The sequence below is a fragment of the Helianthus annuus genome, chromosome 17 (assembly GCF_002127325.2).
Source record: "Helianthus annuus cultivar XRQ/B chromosome 17, HanXRQr2.0-SUNRISE, whole genome shotgun sequence".
NCBI classification, from domain to species: Eukaryota; Viridiplantae; Streptophyta; class Magnoliopsida; order Asterales; family Asteraceae; genus Helianthus; species Helianthus annuus.
The window spans coordinates 17,797,505-17,821,679 of NC_035449.2; the positions used below are offsets into that span (position 1 = coordinate 17,797,505).

The window sequence follows — 24,175 nt, forward strand, 5'->3', positions numbered from 1 at the left end:
ATCACCAATAATAATCCGAACTATTCACTTTTGTTTGTAAAATACTCCCAGTTAAAAAAACACTAACTAAGTTAGAAAATTGCTGATGTGGCATCTGATGTGGCCCTTTTAGCTGATGTGTTATATGACGTGGCAGTTGATGTGGCATTTTTTGATGACGTGGCAGCTGATGTGGCAGTCTACGTGGCATTTTTCGATTACGTGGCAGCTGATGTGGCAGTCTACGTGGCAATTTTCGATTACGTGGCAACTGATGTGGCAGGTGACGTGGCAAGCCACATCAGCAATTTTTTAACCTAGTTAGTGTTTTTTTAACTGAGAGTATTTTACAAACAAAAGTGAATAGTTCGGATTATTATTGGTGATTAAATGAGTTGGGATTATTATTGGCTAATAACAGTGAGTTGGGATTATTTAAATTCAATTTGCCTTAATTGAATATCTCACATAAAAAAAGAAAGTTGAATAGCTAGATACCCTAATTTAGGAGAAAGGTCTATTATAATATTCTATAGTTGACCTCAATATGCCGTGCATTGCAATTGGCCATCTAAGTAACCGACGTGTAAAAATGGTTAAAACAATTGACACCTTAAATATGATATTTAATGACAAATAAAAAAAACATATAGATCAGTATACCAACACACTTGCGAAAGACACATAGCTCGTTCACTCGAGGGCATAGGGCCGAGTCCTGGACCCTGGTCTAGGACTTTATAATCTACTAGGTGTCTCAGTGACGTCCATAGCCCTCCTTTATAATAAGCTTGGTTAATTATGCCCGGCAACTCGAGTATGCTAATCCTATGAGACACCCAATGAGGTTTAATGTATGACATATACAAACTAAAACAATTATTCAATTATAGGAGTATAATATTTCCTACATCTACAAAACACATGAGCGGGAATAGTGGCAGGGAAAAACTCCTACATCTACAAAACACATGAGTGGGAATAGTGGCAGGGAATAGTGTTTCCCTGCCATTAGTCGAAATGGGCGGCTGCCATTTTCTTATTGGACCAACCAGTTTATTATTTTATATTCACTTTAAAATTACGGTTTTGCTCCCAGTTTAAAATTACGCTTTTCTCCCAACTTAAAAATATAATAACCCTTTTGCTAGCAGCTCAAAATTACGATTTTGCCCTCGGTTAAAAAAATTACGATTTTACCCTCAGCTTTTTATTTTATACCCACTTTAAAATTACAGTTTTGCCCCCAGATTAAACGTCTTTGCCCCTAGTTCAAAATAAAATTATGCTTTTGCCCCCAGCTCAAAATTACAATTTTCCCTCGGTTCAAAATTACGATTTCACCCTCAGTTTAAAATTACTTTTTTGCCCCCAGCTAAAAATAAAATTATGGTTTTCCCTACTTCAAAATTACGATTTTATCCTAGGTCAAAATTATGATTTCCCCCGGTTCAAAATAAAAAAATGACTTTACACCCAACTAAACCGAAAATACGATTTCGCCCTCGGTAAAAAATTACCCTTTTACCCTCAGCCAAAATTACGTACCCCCGACTCAAAATTACGATTTTACACCAGTTTATTATTTTATACCCACTTTAAAATTACGGTTTTGCCTTAAAATTACGTCTTTGCCCCCAGTTCAAAATAAAATTCTGCTTTTGCCCCCAGCTAAAATTTACAGTTTTCCCCTCAGTTCAAAATTAGGATATCACCCTCAATTCAAAATTCCATTTTTTTTTTGCCCTCAGTACAAAATAAAAATATAGTTTTCCCCTAACTAAAAATTAGGATTTTACCCTCGGGAAAAAAATGATTTTTTCCCTCAAGTAAAAACAAAAATATGACTTTGCCCCCAACTGAAAATCGTGTCAACAAGCTGTCTAACACTCTTTTTACTTTCTCTTTCTAGCAAAACTATAGGACTGTTTTTTTAATTGGTTGAGAATTAATGGGCTATCGCCCCGCAACACGAGCGGAGCATCACCTAGCTATGAACATTTAGCGTATGTAGTGTAGTGGGTATTTGTCGCTCGTCTTTAGCAATAAAGTTATAGCTTTGGCCTTTGGATAACATTTAATATTTTATTTTATAGTTATATTAGATTTATCCTTTTTAGTCAATGAGTTTATCCAACTAGTACAACCTTTTGAGTAGCTTTTCCCTTATTAAACTGGATTAGGTCAATTTGTTGATGTAAGATAACCAAATCCAACAACGTTCCAACATTTTTTTTTCTGAAGTCCCTCCTCTACTTTCCACGTGTTTCTAGAAAATCAGGATCAAAGAAATGAATAAAAGTAAATAATAACTACATCGATCCATTTATTTACGGTAGACAGTAAAAATAAATACAACTGAATTAAGATATGAACAAATAAACTAAAAGTGACATATTACAAGAAGAATATAAAAAACTAGTATGATATATAGTGATGATACATATATGAATTTAAGCGGCAACTGATGCTGCCACTTTAGTATGGAACTCCGACAAGCTGTTCATCAGATGCCTAGAAGCTTTCTCGTAATTAACAAATCCCATAAACCAGAAATCATGACCATCCACCGTCACAATCTGAATGTATCTCTCCGACGGGTTCTCCCTCATCGTCACCGGATTCACCGTCCCAATATTCTCCAACGGTATCACCACCTATTCAATTCATAACCAAAAAGGAAGAATCCCATATAAAATCATTAAATCAAGAGTTAACTACACAGATATAATGCTTGTGGTTTATTGAAAGTAACGCCTTTGAGTACCAACTTTTTTTTTTTAACATATTAAGGTTCTATGATTTTGTAACACATTTGAGTATCGAGGCTAACTGTCGTTAATTTATCTATTAAATCAATGTAAAATGACTAAAATACCCTTACAATTTTTTGTTAGTACCTAAATGTGTTGCTTTCAATAAACCACGAGGACTATTTGTGTAATTTGTAAAAAAAAGATACCATAAAATATCCTACATAAAAATATTTCTAAAATTAATATATACACAATTACCAAATGTCTATTGCGAGGAAAACACTCTAAGACCATGCGTATTGGGCGTGTTCGCCCAGTTTTTTTTGCCCAAACACGCCAAAAAACGCTCCCCCACCCCCCACAGCGTGATTGAGCGTGATTTCGCAAAAAAGCCCCCCAGCGTGTTTTGAATCACGCTAAAATGGCAAATTGTTTGCCAATCACATGAATCCCTCTTTTTCTTGGCCAGCCTCCTTTTTTTGGTTAGTTTTTTTATTTAATTCTTTACACCTCTTTTAACATAATACCCACATCCCCGCTACACCCATTTTAGAAAAACGCCCCTGATTGAACTGTCACATGATGAAAAACGCCCAAGGGTGGGGGCATTATTCACACTTAGCACTACACGGTCTAATTGGAACAATGTTTAGTTTTTTTTAATTATCGGATCGGTTAACTTACAAAGTGTCGAAAAAAAGAAATGACTTACCTTGTAGTAACTCCAGGTTTCCTGACCAGAAGGTGCAGTAAAACACAACGGCCGATCACTACAAAACGCAACACGAGCAGTCGATAGATAGATGGTGCCTGCAACTGGACCAGTGGTGGTAGAAAGATAGCAAGCAAACGTCTTCTTGAGCTTCTCATTTGGATCAGACGGTTCGAAAATCTGTTTAAACATAGACTCGAATCCACCCTCTGTGATCGCCTTAGCGGTTAAATTCACTTTACCCCACGCAGCTCCGGTCACAGATGGTCCCGTCTTCACTGCAATCCAATTTCAATAACCAATTAACAATTGAGCAAGACAAAATATATGTTTGGTAATTGTGATTGTAATTTACACCAAAAGTAGGTATAAGTTTATAACAAACAAAAGGTATTTATACGCGTAAATATCTACATAATCTACACTATACTGTGATTGAAATGAGGGGTGCAAATTAAGAAGCCTAGTGGCTCGCGAGCTACTCTAGATCAGCTCGGGAAAAAGCTCGAAATGAGCCAAGCTTTATTGAGCCTGAGCCGAGCTTGAGCCTAAAACAAAGCTCGTTTACTCATCAAGTCCAAGCTCGAGCCTGACATGTGAAGCTTGTCGAGCCTTATCGAGCTTTGATGTAATATTAGTTCTTATTAATATTTAATAGCATTTACCCCTTATTTAAATTTGTCTAGTAAATGAGCTGAGCTTATTTAAACTTGTTTACGAGCCAAGCCTTAACCTAAAATAACCTTGTTTAGTAAACGAGCCCGAGCCCGAGCTTTACTTGTAGCCTAAACGAGTATATTGTTATTTAATATGTGCGGTTCCTTAAGCGGGTTCAACAGGTGGTAAGCAGTAACACCGCACATGTTAAGGGGCAGAATTTTGTGTTTAGCAGGGTAGGGTTTGCTATTCAGAAAGGGGTAGCGGCGCAGCTTGTTGCTCGTCTACCTACCATTAGTTTGTAATCGTATTGAGAAATGAATACTTATAAAAGAACTTAAAAGTTATCATAATAAACAGATCTATTCATAATAAACGAGCCGAACTTTGAGAAAGTACCAATGAGCCGAGCTCGAGCTCGAGCTCTCATAAGTCATATCGAGCTCGGGCTTGGCTGATTTGCGCCCCTAATTGAAATGAAATACTTACGATTGTGCCAGATGTTGCGAGCGATGGAATCAGCTTTGGTGGTCCAGGAATTGAAGAGGTGGATGACGGGTTCGAGAGGATTGGTGGCGGGTTTATCTACGGGAGTGTAAACTAAGTAGGGTGATTGTTGGTGGTAGATTTGTTGGTGGTCGGATGCTTTCCATAAGGCTGCTTTTTGATTGTCGGGGTGTTTGGTCGGGATTGCGGGTTGACCCATGAGATGGGTTCCCCACTTCTCTGTATCCTCCGGTGATGATGTTTTTGGAGGTGATGATGATCCTGGAGGTGTAGCTGCCATGATTATATGAATTTTTGATTGTATTTGATTGAAGTGATGTGTTGTATATAACATAAAGATGTACATATATAAATGGTAAATGAAAAACGCGTAATCGGTTATCTTTTAGATTAAGGTTCAGAGGTGGGCTCGGACCGTTGTTTCTAGAAAGTGAAAGAAGGCACAGGACGAGTCTTGCTTTTTAGGAAACTTGGTTTGAATTTTGCACCGTATTGAATTATCAATACTTTTCAAGTTTCAATACCGCATCATGTCCCTTTCGTGTTATAAAAGAGATTTGGTTATAGGGGATCAACAAGTCAATAAACCGTCTTACAACTCGCGACAAGTATGTTATAATGGCATACGGGGTGGGCTAGACAAGTGTATTCGGCATAGTGTTTGCCGATAGGCAACACTGCCGCTACCTCTATTTGCCGAGTTGCACAATCAAATATCGGCGAACAATTGCCACATGGGGAAAAGATTTTGGAACGTTGGAAAGGGACAGATGGCACGAATTTTGGAATGTTTTAATTGTTTTGAACGGTAATATTACCGTTAGTTTAAAGAAACAAAATAACAATAATAAGTAAACACCCTATAAATATCATTTCATTCAATAAAATTCTCACCCCATTCTAAAAAATTCGCACCCAATTTTAAAAGTTCTCAAGCACATCATGGATAGACAAAACAAGAGCGATACCAAGAAAAAGGAATCGGATTCGGGTTCGAGTGCGAGAGGGTGTGGCTCGCAAAGTAGACGAGGCGGATCAAGTGTCTACCAACCCAACTTCCCACCGCACTTTTTTCTGCAAACGGGTTTTTACAACACCCAACCCCAACCCAACTATCCACCACAATTTTATTCATTACAATGGTTGCATCGGGTGTATACGAGCATCCTATCGAAGCCCAAAACGCTTTTCACCTGTTTGCTTATCGGAGTCCACCGTTTCAATCTCCAAGAGATAATGTTGAACATGTGCTCCCCATATACGATGACGACGAAGATGAAGAAATTGTACACGGAACTCCACACTTAGATGACGATGAAGAAGTCGAAGAAGAGGAAGATGTTCAAGATGAAGTAGAAAGGAAAGGAAAGGAAAAGGGAATAGGGAGGATCCGCAAAGATTGACAAAGAAGCAAGAAGAGGCTTTAGCGATGGCGTACGTGCATTGTACTCTTAACAAGAAAAAATGAAATACACAAAAAGCCAAAATTTTTTGGAAGAATGTTCTCGCACACTACAATGCAACTGTTAGAGGAAGCTCACGGGCCATTCATCAAGTCCGTCCAAAATGGAAAAATATGCAATCAAGGTTGGACAAATTAAACGGTTTTTGGCGTGGGAGGTGGTTAGAAAGCATGAGAAATGGACTCGAGTGCCATTGGTGGGTGAGGATAGTGGTGGTTTAGGGCAAAAAAGAAAGTCATCTGATTCGGATAACTATCAAGAGAGTATTGATCTACCCGACATAAAGGAAAAAAAAGAAAGATAAAGGACCCGAAACATCGAGCGAAAAGTCAGTTGGTATGTCTGACAAGCTTCAAGAATACAAAAATATGAAACAAGAGTTGGTGGCAATTAAAAAGAAACGAGAGGAAAAATATATCGAGTTAGCCGATGAACAACGAGAGGCGTTGAAATCGATTCGGTTTGATAAAGATCTCGAGACGTTTAACAAGCCACACGGCAATGTTCCACCAGAGATGTTGGAAATCACACTAGCTCGAAAACGCGAGATCACAAAAAAATATGGATGGCCATGTAGTTTTTAAATTTTATGTAATATCTTTTTTTATTTAGTTAATGTTATTTTACTTAGTTTATTTTAAAATAATGTTTTTTTAATATAATGTTTCTCATTTACTAATTAGGTAGTTTAAAAAATTTTCTTTGCCTAATCTCAATTTAGGTATGCATCCCTTGTGATTTTTAGATAATAGGCAAAAACTTTAGGCAAATTGCATGGCACAATTTAATTGGGTGAGAGAAAACTTTGTCTAAAGGAGTTAGACATGCACCCGCTTCACCCTAATGGATCGTCATGTAATTTGCATCGCGAGCAAGATTTGAGTTGTCGCATGTAAATAATTCGCTAGAAGCTTACTATGTAAGTAACCGTAAGAAGATTACTCGAGGCCAAAGAACAGATAAAAACATAATACTATTTAAGAATCAAGTTAGTAAATAGTATAATAATTCAATCTACAACATAAATAAAAGTACAGGTTTATTTATGTTGTAGATTGAACTATTATGTTCGGAAATTAGAAATTCGGAATCAGCGTTTGATGTTGTTCTTGTTCGCAGCAACGTCTGAGATGAGTGATGATGTTTGTTCTTCCTTTCAGATTCCAAGAAATTTTCGAAGTTGGAGACCAATATTTCCGCCGTGATTTATTATTTTTATTAAAATCATATTAGTATCGGGTCTAATAAACCTAATGTTAAGTGGGCTAAATTATAAACCATAAAAAAATATTTGAAAATGGACCTATATTGGAATTGGCATGTGTTTACAAAAAATCATGTGCCCCTCAAGATTACGAGCCTTTTGCGGAGGTCGTCCCCGCACATCATCATAGCCGGCTCTGCATGTCGCTTCTCAAAGTCGTGGTTGATCCATGGTTCTTAAATCCATAACATTTCTTGCATCAAGCTTTTTTTTACCCGTTTGCTATTTCACATAAATCAAAATTTGCCCAAATTTCCGGGTTCCTTAACCTGCACAACCATTAACTCGGTTTAAAAACCGTCAATACCAATGGAAGATTGTGAATGACAACATTTGGACGTCATTTGAGAGTGTTTTAAAGATATAAGTGAGGTTTTTTTTTTTTTTTTTTTTTTTTTTTTTTTTGCATTTTGAGAGTTTTGAGAGTGTTGTGATTAAACCAACACATCAAATATCTATACGTACTAGTTCATGGGTGAAAAAGGGCTAGAAAAGAGTTAACCGACGTTTCGGGTTCTAACCTATCTATAACCGATATAAACCAACACATATAAACCAGTTCATTAAACGAAAATCCTAACCTATCTATAACGATGTTTCGGGTTCTAACCTAACCAGTTTTTGCCTAACCAAATTATTTTTTGGTTTCGGGTTGGTTTATTAACTTGTTTCTTTTTAGAAACCGGTTTATATGTTCACCTCTACTGGCTCTGCATAAATGATGGGGGGCAGTGAATTGGATCAGGCTTGATACATAAATCATTTGTAGGCCCATGCCCTAACGTTAAGCCCAACTAATGACTTAGTCAACTAAAACTAGTAGTATAATTACTAGATGACGTGGTGAATAATATAATAATTTAACGGTAAACTAATTTAAAAACATGTAACTAGATGACGTGGTGAATAACCCTAATATAATAATTTAACGGTAAACTAATTTAAAAAACATGTAAAAAGAATAGATATGTTACTTCAGTCTAACCCATTTTAACCCTCATATAATAATTACATTTTCATACCAGACTCTTTTACTATGTTACGTCTCATTCACTTTTCATACCAGATCTTCCTCGCAACTCCTCCTATCATAGTATTATTATATTTAATAACCTGAAACTTGTTAGATGTACTTTACAATTTTAAGTACCATATATGTATTAGAAAAACCAAAAAAAAAAAAAAAAAGACAGGCGGTTTTAAGGGGAAAGTAGATGTGATAATGGGAATATATTTCATGTAGTTTTATACAAACATAATGATTCACATTCCACCAATTTATAATTTATAAAATATTATATATACTTGCACAAAATAATAATATCATATAAATATAATTAATCACATTTAATATGCGGTGATCCATATGGCTAAAAAATCAAACTAACAATAAGCACAACTAGCGAATTGGTAGTTGGGGCTGGGGCACATGCATGTCTAAAAAGAAATGGCAGAAAATTGCTGAATCATATGTAAAACGACTAATATATCAACCATATTTTAAATGAAAATTATGATTTATAATAACGTATAGAGAGATGACCCTCTTGGGGAATTCAAGTTTGTCGGATGATTAGAGAGGCGTGTAATCACTCTCAGATCAAATTATTTCGGTGGTTCACCCAAAAAATTCAATCGGATACAATTCTGATTTTATGAGAAATTGAACCAGGGTATGTTGGTTTTTCTGTGAATTTTCGAACCAGAAAGATGATCAAAACTGTGTGTATGAATTTTGGGGATGTTTCCAGATAAGTGCCTCTGGCAGTTATATTCCAATTTAATTAAATTGCATTAAAACATACCTTAATTTTTGTCTGAAAAATTAGGACGAATTTTCACAAATTTTATTTTCTAAGGCATTCTAACATGTGTTTGCAGATAACTGCCTCTGGCAGTTATATTCCAGTCAGGGGCTTTGCCCCTTGGACCCTGCTCCCAGGGGCGCTGCTCCCGGACCTCCGCCAAGGAGGCGCCGCCCCCTTGGAACCTGACGACGGGGGTAGCCCAAGGATAAACAAAATGACTAATATGCAAAGAGCTTAAAAGGTTGAAAGGTTCATCGGATGAAAAGCTGTAAAATGAGGAAATCGAGAAACAGTAATCAGTCATGTCCAAGGACTAGTCTCACCAACCCATGCTCACCAACTCACAAAGTCAGAGCAGGTCTGCACAGGCACACTCTATTAACCAGGGGTCCAAAGCCTTCAACCCCAAAAGGGGAAACCCTCCATATGCAAACAGGTCTCGCTAGTATAGTTTATGCCATTTCAGGAGGAGTCTTCCACTATAAGAGGATAGCTCCTGAACACTTCAAAGACATTCCGAAAACACAGAGATTCCTTAATCTCTAGTCATTCAAAGAGTTCTTTGTCACTTCCAAACAACTCTTCACCTGATTCATCTCACATTCATTCTATTTGCTTTCTTTTCTGGATTCGAGCTGGCCTCGGAGAAAGAACCTCAAAGCAAATAACAAAAACATACTAGTGAACCTCCTTCCACGTTTTGCAAACGTGGAGGGACCCCGCGACCTGCGTTAGGCAAAACTGAACCCTTCAGCCCTTTTGCCTAACCAGCTTAGCTACCATCCTTGGTCCCGTGTTTGTTGCATCAACAAGTTGGCGCCCACCGTGGGGCTACGCCGCTGTTTCTCCTCAAAAGAGACCTGGTACGTGTAGCTCCTTTCATTCAAAACCACCATGTCAGAAAGTGGATCTCCGGGAGAGGTAAACCAGATCCCTAACACCTCTACCCCGGGAAGTGGTCAAGCTCACACAACACTAACAACGCCTTTTTCAACTCCGGGGAGTACACCCGAGTTTCTTACCTTTAACACACCAACCCCATCCAGATCTGGAGCTCCGTCTCCCAACGTTGGTGTGTCTGACACTCCGGCACGCGTTGAACTTACCCCCGAGGGGGTCGCTAATAACTTCCTTGAGCTAAGATCACTTCTTAACCAACATGTGAACAGAGAAAGGGAAAAAGGTGTAAGGATTCGTCTAGATTACGACGAACCTGAGCCAACGTTGTCTCCTGGGCCACCTCTACCACCCTTCGTTACAAGAGGTGAGGCCGGTCCCAGCAACCCTTCAAACCTTCACCCTTATCTGTCCACTATGACAAATCCCACTGTTCATCCTATTCTCTCTTCCCAACCAACTGTTAGTGGTACTCCTCTGGGACACGAGTTAACACTCGACCAACTCCTATAATCCCCGGTGACCAGTTGTCCCACTTCTCTAACTACCACATGGGAGCAAGCCCTATCCGTGCTCCCTTTAGCACGAAGTGCTGTTGCCAGCACCCCTCTTGGGGTAAGTTGCTCAGTTGGTCCGGGAAGCCTTCAAGGTTTCAATTTCATACCAAACATGATGTCTCAGATGATGGCCAACTTCCCCTGGCAACACTTTACCAATCAAGTGCTTGCCACCCAGGGAAACCATGGCAATAACAACAACGTGGGTACGAGACACGAAGAAGACCTGGCTAAGCCTTACAAGCCAAGTAACCTTTCATGCTTTTCTAGACAGATAGCTGATTATGATTTTCAGTCTAAAATCAAGATGCCAGCTCACATCAGAACGTATGATGGGACTGAAGATCCCGAAGATCATCTTCAGATCTTCACTGGAGCTGCTCGAATAGAAAAATGGACGAACGCTGAATGCTGCCTAATGTTCATGCAGACTCTTGTTGGGTCCGCTAGAATCTGGTTCAACGACCTACCTGCTCAAAGCATTCGAAGCTTCGACGATCTCAGCAGAGGTTTTCTGGCAAACTTCTCCGAACAAAGGAGGTACGTTAAAGACGCAACAGTGATCTTTCAGATAAAACAACGCGATGATGAAAGCCTACGCGCATTCATTGAACGATACAAGAAAGAAGGGCTAACCTATGTGGGGGCTGATGAGAAAATGAGGGTTGCCGGTTTTATGAACGCCATAACCTCCAAGTATCTCACACGAGATTTCAATAAATCTCTGCCCAAAACCTTGGAAGAAGCCCTTGAAAGAGCCGAGGCTCACATTCGGGGAGAGGAAGCTGTGGATATCAAAGAACAAAGAAAAAGGGGTCCTGGCTGGCGAAGCTGTAGCCCAGCCAGAAAGAGAGGAAACTTTAACTCTTACGACAGACGCTCAAAGGGTTCAGACCCTCGAAGGGTTGAAGGGCGAAACCCTTCAAGCAGAGATAAAGGAATGAGTTTCACTCCCCTCACCAAAACCCCTCAAGAAATCCTGGCGACGGAAGAAGTCAAGCAAAACTTTAGACCTCCCAGACCTCTTCCCAAGAGTCGAAAAAATGAGAACTCCACTCAGTTCTGTGAATTCCATGAAGAAAAGGGACATCACACCAATGACTGCTTCCAATTGAAAAAGAGAATTGAAGAGGCTGTTAAGTCAGGAGAACTCGCCCATTTGGTAAAAGGGGTTCGAGACAAAATGGCTGAAGGCAAAGGGAAGGAAGTAAACATGGTATATTCTGACGAAAAGGTCCCTTACAAGAAGCGACGGTTGGAGGATTGGGAGCTTCAGTGTGTCTGCTTCCCCCCAACAAGGAAGGACCCACTCCCTGGTCCCCTTGTGGTTGAAGCCATCGTGGGTACCTTACAAACATGCAAAGCATACATAGACACGGGAGCAGCCACTGAAATCATGTTCGAGAAGTTTTTCAACCAACTAAGCGACGAGGAGCGTTCAAGGCTTCAACCCTCCGGGACCTCCATAAAGGGTATCGCTGATATAACCCTGAAGCCTTTGGGGCAAATAACCCTTGATGTCTGTCTTAAGGAGGGATCAAAGGAAAGAACCCGATCACTAACCTTCGTGGTTATCAACATCCCTTCCAACTATGACGTAATCATAGGGAGGCCCGGACAATGTGCATTCTACATGGCAGTATCCGTTGGCCATGGCACTGTCAAATTTCCCACTGAAAGAGGAATTGCAACCCTTCAACCCTCTCAGGAAGCTTATCTAATCGAAGGGGAAAGTTCGAGCGGTGAGAAAGACAAGCAAGGGTTAGTCATCAACCCTAAATACCCCGAGCAACGAATAAGGGTCAACCCCAACCTTTCTCAAGAGACCCTTTCATACCTTGAAAAGCTACTGAAACATCACAGCGATGTATTCGCCTGGTCTCCCGAAGATATGACTGGGATCCCTCGAAGCATTGCTGAACACGAGCTAAGGATACCACCCAATGTAAGGCCGGTGGTTCAAAAGAAAAGAAGCTTGGCACCCGAGAGAAGCCTGGCAGCTTGCCAGGAGGTCGAAAAACTTGTATCAGCTGGCATCCTCCGAGAGGTCAAGTACCAATCATGGATTGCAAATCCTGTTATGGTCAGAAAACCCGACAACTCTTGGAGAATGTGCATAGATTTCAAAGATCTTAACAAGGCTTGTCCCAAGGATTGCTACCCGCTCCCGGAAATCGATCTCAAGGTTGATTCTCTCACAGGGTATCCGTTTAAATGTTTTCTCGATGCATACAAAGGTTATCACCAAATCCTCATGAAGAAGGAGGATGAAGAAAAGACAGCCTTCCACACCGACAAGGGCATTTTTTGTTACCAAAAGATGCCTTTTGGCCTCAAGAATGCGGGTGCCACCTACCAACGACTCGTCGACAAGGCCTTTGAAAGCCAAATCGGTAGAAACATGGAAGCATATGTCGATGACCTGGTGATCAAAAGCAAAACAGAATACCAAATGCTTGACGATATCCAAGAAACCTTCAAAAACCTTAGAAAGATTAACATGAAGCTTAACCCGGAAAAATGCTCGTTTGGGTTTGATGAAGGAAAATTCCTAGGCCACATCGTTGGAAAGCAAAGTATCAAAGCCAACCCTAACAAGGTAAAAGCTGTCCTTGAAGCTAAACCACCAAGAACCAAGAAGGAGGTTGAAAGCTTTAACGGGAAGCTTGCAGCCTTGAAGCGTTTTACCTCAAAACTGGCCGAAAGGTCTCTACCATTCTACAAGACGCTCAAGAATTGCTCCGATAAAAGAGATTTCAGATGGACCGATGAAGCTGAGGAAGCCTTCAATCAAATGAAGCAGCACCTTGCTTCACTACCAGATATTGCAGCACCGGAAACTGGGGAGCTCATATCGGTGTACCTTTCAGTTGCCGACGAAGCCATCAGTGCAGTTCTCACTATTGAAAGAGACAAGGCTCAGGTACCCGTTTATTTTTTCAGCAAAACTCTAAAACTAGCTGAAACCAAATATCCTCCCCTTGAAAAGCTCGCCCTAGCCTTGGTCCAAACAGCCAGAAGGCTTAGAAGATACTTCCAAGCACATCCTATACAAGTGGTCACTGACCAACCTGTCAAGAATGTGCTTGAAAAGCCTGAAAACTCAGGTAGATTGGCAAAATGGGCAGTGGAACTAGGTGAACATAACATCACCTATGTCCCACGAAAAGCAATCAAAGCTCAGGTCCTGGCTGACTTCCTAGTCGAAGTCCCAAGCCAAAAGGCTGAAGAAGTAAATACCACAACCACTGAACCCTCCAACCCTGAAGCCTGGAAACTATTCACCGATGGGGCTTCAAGCGTTGAAGGGTCAGGAGCTGGTGTAATCCTAATCAACCCTGAGGGGATAGAATTCACATATGCTCTTCGTTTCAACTTTCAGACCACCAATAACGAGGCTGAATACGAAGCACTGATCGCTGGTCTCCGGCTAGCCAAAGAAATGAAAGTCAAAAAGCTTGAAGTGTTCACTGATTCACTACTAGTATCAAGCCAAGTTAATGACAGCTATGTCGCCAAGGAGCCAAACATGAGAAAATACAAAGAAAAATCTAAGGAGTTAATGAACACCTTCCAGGCATGCAACATCAAACAGATTCCGAGATCCCAAAACAAAAAGGCCGATGCCTTGAGCAAATTGGCATCTCTCACATTCGCCCACCTCACAAAAAAGGTGTTGGTTGAAGTGTTGAAGGCCCGGTCGATTGATGAATTGGAAGTACAAGATGTGGTCACCGAGGAAGATCCAAATTGGATGACTCCTATCAAAAAATTCCTTCAAAACAATGAACTGCCTAATGATCAAACGGAAGCTAAAAGGGTCAAGATCAAAGCAAGACAATATGTGTTGCAAGGAGAAACTCTCTATAAAAAAGGTTACCTTGCACCATTGCTAAGGTGTGTAGGCCCCGAACAAAGCAAGTATTTGGTTAAGGAAGTGCATGAAGGAATATGCGGAGCTCATTTTGGAGCTAGGTCGGTGGTTGCAAAGCTCATGAACTTGGGATATTTCTGGCCTTCAATGCATCGTGACACCGTCGAGCAATTGAAGAAATGTGATGCCTGTCAAATCCACTCCCCAATACCAAAAAGTCCCAAACATGACTTGGTCCCCATAACCTCAGCATGGCCATTCCATAAATGGGGAATGGACATTGTTGGACCATTCCCTCCAAGCAAAGGGGGAGTAAAATTCCTGTTGGTAGCAATTGATTACTTCAGCAAATGGCCAGAGGTCAAACCCCTTGCCAAGATCACAGGAAAGCAAATCATAGACTTTGTATGGGAGAATATCATATGCCGCTATGGGCTGCCAGGGGTAATTGTCACCGATAATGGGAAACAATTCGCTGAGAAACCCTTCAGCCTTTGGTGCAAGGAGTACAGGATCAACCAAATCTTCAGCTCAGTGGCTTACCCGCAGTCAAACGGTCAGGTTGAAAGGACCAACAGAAGCATAGTGGAAGGCATCAAAACAAGATTGGGGAGATATGAAAGTAATTGGCTGGAAGAATTGCCTAGCGTTTTATGGGCAATCAGAACAACAGAAAAAGCAAGTCACAGAAAGACACCTTACAGCTTGGTATTCGGATCCGAAGCCGTAATCCCCGCTGAAATAGGAGTTGTAACCCAACGAATTGTCAACATGGATCCCGAGGTAAACACACAAGAGACCATGTTGAACTTACAACTCCTAGAGGAGGCCCGGGATCAAGCAGCAATACAAGAAGCCAAATACAAGCAAAGGATGGAAAGCTATTACAACAAGAAGGTCAAGAACGAACGATTCAGGCCAGGGGATCTAGTCCTCAGAAACAACGAAGCAAGCAAAAAAGAAAATCAAGGGAAACTAGGCCCGAAATGGGAAGGTCCATACACCATCCTCGAAGCACACAAAGGAGGATCCTACAAGCTGGGAGATCTAGAAGGCAAAAGGCTCCCAAGGCACTGGAACGGAAAAACTTTAAGAAAATTCTATGTTTAGAAAGTTCGGTTTGTAGCAAAACAAAAACCTTTTGTAAAAGCAAATGTTGCTTGAATGAATGAAGTTACTTTATCAAACTTGTCTTTCTATCCTAATATCAGGTTGAGAACCTAGCAAAAAACTCCATGGCAAGGGCCATGTAAGGGGATGAGCTCCCAGGCCATATCGCTCAATAGGTTCAAGGGTTGAATGGACCTATATAAGGGGTGAGTTCCTAGATCAATACAACTCCATGAGACTTATCAAAGAAAAACAACAATGTCTCATAGACAGGTTTGAACAGCCTACACCAATCGTTCCTTAAGTCTAAAAAATGTACTCAATAAATAGACTTACGAAATCAAACAAATTACAGCGAAATGAAGAAAAGGATAGATACCACGTCTTGATGATAAACACTAAGGCAAAGTGACTGCAGCACTGAACCCTTTAAAGTGTAAAAAACATAAAGACAAAGTAAACAAAGACAAGGCAAGAAAATAAAAACAAAGGACAAAAGATAAACGAACTTATCAACTAAACATGCAAACCAAACCAAAAGGTCCCCAAATTTCAAGCCAACAGAAAACAAGCTTGAAAGATTAAAGGCTTCAACCCATTAACAACTACACAAAAAGCCTGAAGGGTTGAAACCTCACAAGACAAACCAAGGAACTAGAGCAAACAAAAATAACACAAACAACAACCATCATGTCATAGTTAGGAAGGCCATAAAAGACCTTCAGAAAATAGTCAAAGCAAGCCCTAGTGACTTGCAAATAAAACTAGTGTTCAAATGGCCATACAGGCCCAACCAACCACAGGAACCTTAAGGGTTCCCAAAAACCTAACATTGTTTAAACCATTACAGACATAAAAGTGTTTGCTAAGAAAGCTACGAATAAATATCAGTTAATAGAAGGCTTGGAACCTTCAACTTTAGACTTCTTGGCTTTCTTAGTCTTCTTCATCTTAGCCCCTTCTTCACCACCAACCGCAGAGGTCTCTAAACCAGCATCCTTTGAAGCCTCAGGCAAACTCGAGAGGGTATCATCACTATCCCCAGAGTATGACCTCTTCCTTGACAAGGAATCCAAAACCTCAGCACAAACTTTCTCATTTAACCCCTCAGGCTTCAATCCTTGTAAAACAGACAAAGGCTTACCAAAGCAAGAGGATACCTCATGAATGTAAGGGTAGGTTAGCCTCTCCATCTGCTCAACAGAAGCCTTGAAGATATCAGAAGCCTCGGGGCGAAACATGGGTGATTTCTCCAAAGGTTGTCCAGATTCATGAAGTTTATAGCCAGCAGTAAGGCCTTGATGCTTCCCCAGGTTCAGCAGCTTTGTGTAAACATCACCAAGGGCAGAGTTAAATTCCTTGGAATGCAAAAGGTAAGTAACCACCTGCTGGAAACCATGCTCGATCAACCATTGATTGTCCGCAGTCACCTGACCAACTGAAGCTTTCAACCCTTCCTTTTCTTCACGAAAAGCCTGCTGCTGGACGGACAATGCCTCTCGATCAGCCTTCAACTTCAACAAATTTGCTTCAAAGCTCTTCCTCAGGTCACTCATCTCAATATCATGCATCTTCTTCAAACCATCAACCTCCTTCTTCCACGATGTCTCCTTCTCTGCAAACCCAGCCACTTCCTTCTTCATTGATGCTAGGGAGGATTTCATCTTGTCCTTCTTTTTAGAAAAATCCTCATACTCCCGCATCCTTTGGCGAAAGCGAGTAATCCCTTGGGGAAGCATGGCAGCAAGGTTACAAGTGGTTAAAACCATGCGAGATAACATAAAGTCATCGTCCATCTCAGCAATGGTTTCACGAACAGAGGGAGGAGCAAGATGACTAAGAGCATCCTCACAAACGGCAGCATCCTTAAAGGTATCACCATTCTTCACTTGCCAAGCAGGCACATAAACACCTTCAGGGTCCAACCCTCCAGCGTCCCTGCTTGAAGATTCTTGAACAGGAATAACCTTCTTACCTCGAACCTTCTTGCCATGAACAACCAACTCCTTATCTTGTTCAACACCCGCTTCAACCTGATCCTCCGAAACCTCAATATCATCAGTCAAATCCACTGGCTCAGTGGAAGTGGATTGAGGCCCAGCTTTTAGCAAACGACGAGAAGATCGGCGACTTGAAGACTTGGGGGCAGTAGACTTGGTAAAACCCTTAACATTGGCAACATTAGCATAACCCGTGCCCTCAAACCTTTGCTCGGAAGTTCTCACCACAACATTCTCACCCGGAACAGTCGGGGCATCCTCAAAAACAACATCAGACGTGTCGTCACTTTTGATAAAGTCCAAAGCAGACATAACTGGCAAAAAACAAATAAAGAAAAATAAGTCACAAACAAAGTAAAGTAAAAAGGCATAAAGGGGGAAAATGCATACCAAAGCCATTTCTCACTAACACCGGATCCCGATCGGCTTTTGCCCAAATATTACTAACCCCTAAAAGCACTAACAAATGTTCGGGAAAGGGACGAACCCTCGAAGGGCACCCCCGAACGGCTGAAAGAAAGGCATCGTTCAATTCAGACTCAGAAGGCTCCGGATCATTGAGAACAGCATCCGGACGCCTCCATACCATTTTGAAAGGAATGATAGAATCAGAAACCCAGAAAAACTGATCCTTCCAGGATCCAAGGGTTGTAACCATGGATGAAATGAGACAAGTATCAACCTTTGTCGTTTCAAAAGTAAACCAATCGCCATTTTTGGCTAAACGAAAAAACCTCCAGAAAAGCAACAGAGAGGGATCATAGCCAAGAGCACGACAGAGCACTTCAAAGTGCAAAACCCTAGCCATTCCTTTTGGATGAACTTGCCCAAAAGACACTCGGTAATACTCAAGCAAGTTTAGAACAAAAAACGAAAAAGGGTAACGAAGATTGGACCATTGAAAATGGCGACAATACAAAGCAATCGAACAAGGAATTGGTTTGTCAATAGAAACATCGCAAGAAGGGGCGGTTGGATTAAACTTTTTATCAATACCATATTCAAGGCAAAACATGTCTACTTCCTTTTGTGTCATTCGAGAAAATGACCTCGCTAAATCCTTAAGGGCATCCATGATTGAACAAAGCAAAAACGAAAATGAAGGAGAGAAACTAACCTGAGGAAGGAAACTGTGAATGATTGAGAGTAAAGTGAAGAAATTTTCCAAACACAAAATAAATATGATGATAAAGTAAGGGTAATAAAGGTAAATAAATGGTACCTGCAAAACCGCCGCCTGACACATGTCAATCAAATCAACTGTCAAATCGTTTCAAATTCAAAATTCAAAAAAGTAACTGCCTCAAACCTTTCAAGCCTCCAAGCAACGAATCCTTGAAGCCTTTAAAAGACGTGCATAAAAGTCAGAAGTCTTTGAGTATACTACCCCAAAAACCTCTGACTTGGGGGGCTGACGACGGGGGTAGCCCAAGGATAAACAAAATGACTAATATGCAAAGAGCTTAAAAGGTTGAAAGGTTCATCGGATGAAAAGCTGTAAAATGAGGAAATCGAGAAACAGTAATCAGTCATGTCCAAGGACTAGTCTCACCAACCCATGCTCACCAACTCACAAAGTCAGAGCAGGTCTGCACAGGCACACTCTATTAACCAGGGGTCCAAAGCCTTCAACCCCAAAAGGGGAAACCCTCCATATGCAAACAGGTCTCGCTAGTATAGTTTATGCCATTTCAGGAGGAGTCTTCCACTATAAGAGGACAGCTCCTGAACACTTCAAACAGATTCCGAAAACACAGAGATTCCTTAATCTCTAGTCATTCAAAGAGTTCTTTGTCACTTCCAAACAACTCTTCACCTGATTCATCTCACATTCATTCTATTTGCTTTCTTTTCTGGATTCGAGCTGGCCTCGGAGAAAGAACCTCAAAGCAAATAACAAAAACATACTAGTGAACCTCCTTCCACGTTTTGCAAACGTGGAGGGACCCCGCGACCTGCGTTAGGCAAAACTGAACCCTTCAGCCCTTTTGCCTAACCAGCTTAGCTACCATCCTTGGTCCCGTGTTTGTTGCATCAACAACCGTAGGCTCTGCCCGTACACTTCGAATTATAATAACTCAAACAAGCGTGCACTCCCGCACCTCCTAACTTGTTTGATGTGCATTATAATTCGCTTTGATCACCAAATTAATCCCCAATTACACTAAAATATCTAACAGACCCAAGTATCTAAAAGTTATCATGAGATCAGTCATATGTGTGAACTTTGAAAAAATTGTTTTAGTGTCGCTTCTAATAAACATCATGTAACAACACTATAGAGTAATAATTATTAAGTTTAATATATAATATATTGGTCCACGCTGTCTTAAGAATGTTTGTTTCACGAGCAGATGTCTGAATTGTTCAGACATTTGCCTCTGAATGGTTAAGATTTATACAGAGTCTGAATGGTTAAGACCTCTAATCTGAATTGGTCAGACATTTGTCTCTGAACGGTTAACCATTATACAGGCTCTTAATGGTTCAGCACTTAATGGTTCAGACCTCTTATTGGTCCAAATAGCCTCTAAGTTTGTGATTGAAATATGTAATCCAAACACCTTCTAATTAGCTAGTTCAACACTCACTATTACCATACTATAAATTTGTAATATGTGGGTGCTTTAGTGGGTTGTAATATAAGGTTAGGGAGTTTTCCAAAAAAAAAAAAAAAAATAGTTTTCACTTTTAATCCTAATGTTTTCATTTTTTGCATTTGAACATCTTTCGTTTTATTTTTTTACTTTTAACACAAATTTTTCTATCTTTTGCAATTTAACCCCAACATATTTTTATTTCCAACTTTGATCCCCGTATTTTTCATCTTTTGCAATTTTTTTGTTTTACGTTTCGTTCTAATTTTGCGAGTGAACACGCCGCAACGTGCGTGTGGGTTTCAACATTTTTTCGTCTGTTTTTTCCCGTTTGACAAGACTGATACAACGCGTCTATTTTTTCCTGCTTGACAGGTTCGTCGCAATGCGCATGGTCTTAGATCGACTTAGTTATTCTTTTCTATTTTTACGTTACAGTCTAATTTCTTTGCATTATCATGCCGCAACGGGTATGCGTGATTCAACAATTTTACATATGCTTTTCGTTCAGGGTTATTTTTTCCTTTTTGTTTATTTTGTTTTTACGAGCTTTTTCGGTATTGTTGGTCGCTGGTAGTTGTGTAGCATTAGTGCTACTTGGCACAGTTTAAGCCCCCCCTCCCCCGCGCCGCCGCAATGCGGGGCACTTAATACTAGTTTATCTATAAATTGGGTGGTATGCATGTGCATATAAATAAATAATTATTAAAAGAAACATTTTCTATTGTAGAGAGTAGTTTAATACACAACAAAGTCTATGTAAAAGTTAGGTAATATATATGTAATGGGTAGGGATAATGTACATTAATTCAGAAGTGTGAGAAGTGTATTATAATACTATATATAACACTATACAACATCATATAAACACCGTATATCACTATGTAACACCATATAACACAATGTAACACTATATGACACTATATAACAATATATAACACTATACATCTATCATAGACATGCTATCAAACAAACTATAGTGTTATATTTGTTATATAGTGTTACATAGTGTTATATGATGTTATATGGTGTTACATATTGTTATACGATGTTTATATGGTGTTATATAGTGTTATATATAGTGTTATAATACAATTCTCACACTTCTGGATTAATGTACAGGATCCTCTACCTATATGTAATATTATATTTTAATTATAACTATAATAAATAAGACGGGATATGTAACCACTAATCATGGTCTCTTAATAAGTTTAATAAATACGTCAAAAATTGCTTACAATGGAACTATGTAGTTCTTGTGGAGACGAGTTGCAGTTTTCTGCTCAAATTTAATTATGTACTAGTGATATTCCCCCGCGCTTCGCGGCGGGATTAAGTCGATATCAATTTGGTTCGTTACAGTACCTGCACTCGATATAGTAATTGAAAGAGAAAGTATTACATCGATTGAAAACAAAAAAAAAACATATTGATATCGTACCTATATATGTTGTTCAGTTGATATCGGTTCAGTTCGCTTGCATTTTATGTTTATTTTATTTCAACATTACTACGATATTTTTTTATAACGGATATTCTGCCGCTATCGTACCAAGCCCAATCAAAACCAATTGAACAATATTTGTGTCGGAACCAATATTTTTTTTAGTTTTTTGCTTTCAATAAATTAATACTGTATCGCTACCATATTGTACCGAACATCATTGGTATCGGTATACATTCCGTTTTATTGTTTCCTGTTTGATAACGGGTACTATGATCGTATCTTAAAAGTTACATGAGAGAACAAAATATACTTAAATCAATTTAAGTAATAAACCAAGAAAATAATAAAACCTTAGAAAAACCAATATTGAAAAAAATCAAAAACAATTGTTCCCCTCTTTTTATTTCAACATACGATATATATTTTTTAAACGGATATTGTGTCGCTATCGTACAAAATTCAATCAAAACCGATTGAATAACATCTGTATCCGTATTTATTTTTAGTGTTTTTGCTTTCGATGAATTAATATCCTATCGCTACATTACTGTACTGAACAACATCGGTACCAGTATATATTCATTTTTATGATTTCTTGTTTGATAACTGGTACTTTAATTGTATATTAAAAGTTATGTAAAAATATATGTTTAAATCAATTAAATAAATAAAGCAAATATAATACTAATAAAAACCTAGAAAAAAAACAATATTAATAAAAACTCAAAACACTGTTCATGGCGACTTTCTAATAATATGTATAATTGTTTGAGCACCTATATTTTAATAGTTTATTATGCACACATGTCACTTTCGGATAAATGACTAGCTCGATAGAGTAAGAATTCTCAATACACCTGAAGGGGTATGGTCTAAAAAAGCCGCGTAAACCAATCAGGTCGCGTGCGGAACCATACTCCTACTACATCAATCTGACAAACTTACAGACCTCGCACCGACTAAATAGGTGAAACCTGAGTCGCGCGCGAAGCCCAAGCGAAGTTAAAGCTCAGATTCTACACTTAACATCAAGGATGAAAACCCTCACTCCCTGGACCTTGCGCCGGCTATATGGATGTACTCCAGTGGCCACGCGGGGATAGAAGTGCAGGTTCATTCTAGATAATACGAAAGGTACGAGTGACAGAGAAATGGGCCAATCAGCGTCCAACAGGCTGTATCCTATCGTGCTCCACGATCAACAATCGTGCGGGAGACAAGAGGGTACACAAGGACGCCCACGTGGCACCAATCAAAGGGCGGCGACACCTGACCCATGATCTCCACTTACCTGCTGATGTCAGGGAGACAACAAGGACGACAACCAGGACACGTCACACGTGGCTCCATTCAAGGTGCGCCAGCTCTGTAAACCTTCTAGAAACACTAACGGTCGTAACAGAAGGGACAAAAAAGATATTCCTTGTTGTCGACACCAGACCCAAGGCCCATCAGCCCATCTCTTTCTACACTACTCCGGCTATAAATAGGGACCTTCATGTATAGATTAATTCTATTCTGTTCTCAGTTCTTTCACTCTTAAACACACACTGTTTCCTCAAAACAAATACTTATTCTCACGTCGGAGAGTGGTTAAGAGAGAAACCCCCATATTCCCCTCTTAACGAGCTTAACGGGGTGTTAATTGTTTTGTAGAAAGATCAAGGCTTGAGCTCAGGAAAGATTAAGAAGATTAACCTCTATGGTCGAAACATAAACCAAACTAATAACGTAAAATTAGTTATGTGTTTCTTTTAACACCGAAAGTGTTTACTCACCAAAAGAAAAGAAAAGAAAAGAAAATGTTGTATTTTTCTGTGGGAAATTCAATATCTAAGAACATGTTTAGTTAGATGAAAATGTGTATATATTATATAGAAACCTGAGAACAAAAAATTATTTAAATTAAATATGCAGTTTTGTTTTCAGCGATGAACCATTAGTGATTTTGTGACAACCTTTGCTTATCCTACGAATTGTTCCACGATTGAGTAGTGATGGCTTACATAACTAATGAAATAAAAGCTGTTAAACGTTTTGTAACATAATAAAGTTCACATACACTATATAAAGATGGAATAAATCGGTGACTTTGGTAACGGGATAATATTAATATGTCACGTTTGTATATCAATAGCCGACGACTGGCGAATCTAGAAAATCATTATATCTAGGTGCAATGTTTCAAAAAAAAAAGGGTAACAAAATAAAAAAAAATCAAATTTTTCCAAAATTTTCATTACCACCGGAGTGTCAAATGGTAGCGGGGGCTACCCTATTATAAAGCAATGTAAAGCAAGTTCCACCACTGCCGACGAATTTTTAGTTGGCATCAACTCTTTCCTATATTAGAAAGAATATAATCATTAAATTATAGAAAGATAGAATATAATCAATTATAGAAAGAAAGAATATAATCATTAAAATTATAGAACATATTTAGATGTTACGAGATATCCGTTATTCTTTACTATACAACTAGATAGTGATAGCTCGTGCGTTGCGGCGGGTAGGATTCGGTCGGTATTGGTTGGGTTTGTTACG

General features: G+C 39.5%; 1 protein-coding gene across 1 annotated transcript; it reads right to left on the reverse strand.

The window, feature by feature from the left end:
- Window positions 1–2,277: 2,277 nt before the first annotated feature.
- On the reverse strand, window positions 2,278–5,138 carry LOC110921193 (GEM-like protein 5). Its single transcript, XM_022165480.2, has 3 exons — window positions 4,594–5,138; window positions 3,448–3,725; window positions 2,278–2,636 (listed from the first exon to the last, which is right to left on the reverse strand). The coding sequence occupies exons 1-3, from the start codon at window positions 4,955–4,957 to the stop codon at window positions 2,433–2,435; spliced, it is 846 nt and encodes a 281-aa protein (XP_022021172.1). The 5' UTR covers window positions 4,958–5,138; the 3' UTR covers window positions 2,278–2,432.
- Window positions 5,139–24,175: the final 19,037 nt, after the last annotated feature.

Coding starts and splice junctions, on each gene's coding strand:
- LOC110921193 (XM_022165480.2), bottom strand. CDS start 4,957: ATGTACATCTTTATGTTATATACAACACATCACTTCAATCAAATACAA. Junction 3,726..4,593: donor TCGCAACATCTGGCACAATC/GTAAGTATTTCA, acceptor ATTGGATTGCAG/TGAAGACGGGACCATCTGTG. Junction 2,637..3,447: donor AAACCTGGAGTTACTACAAG/GTAAGTCATTTC, acceptor TGAATTGAATAG/GTGGTGATACCGTTGGAGAA.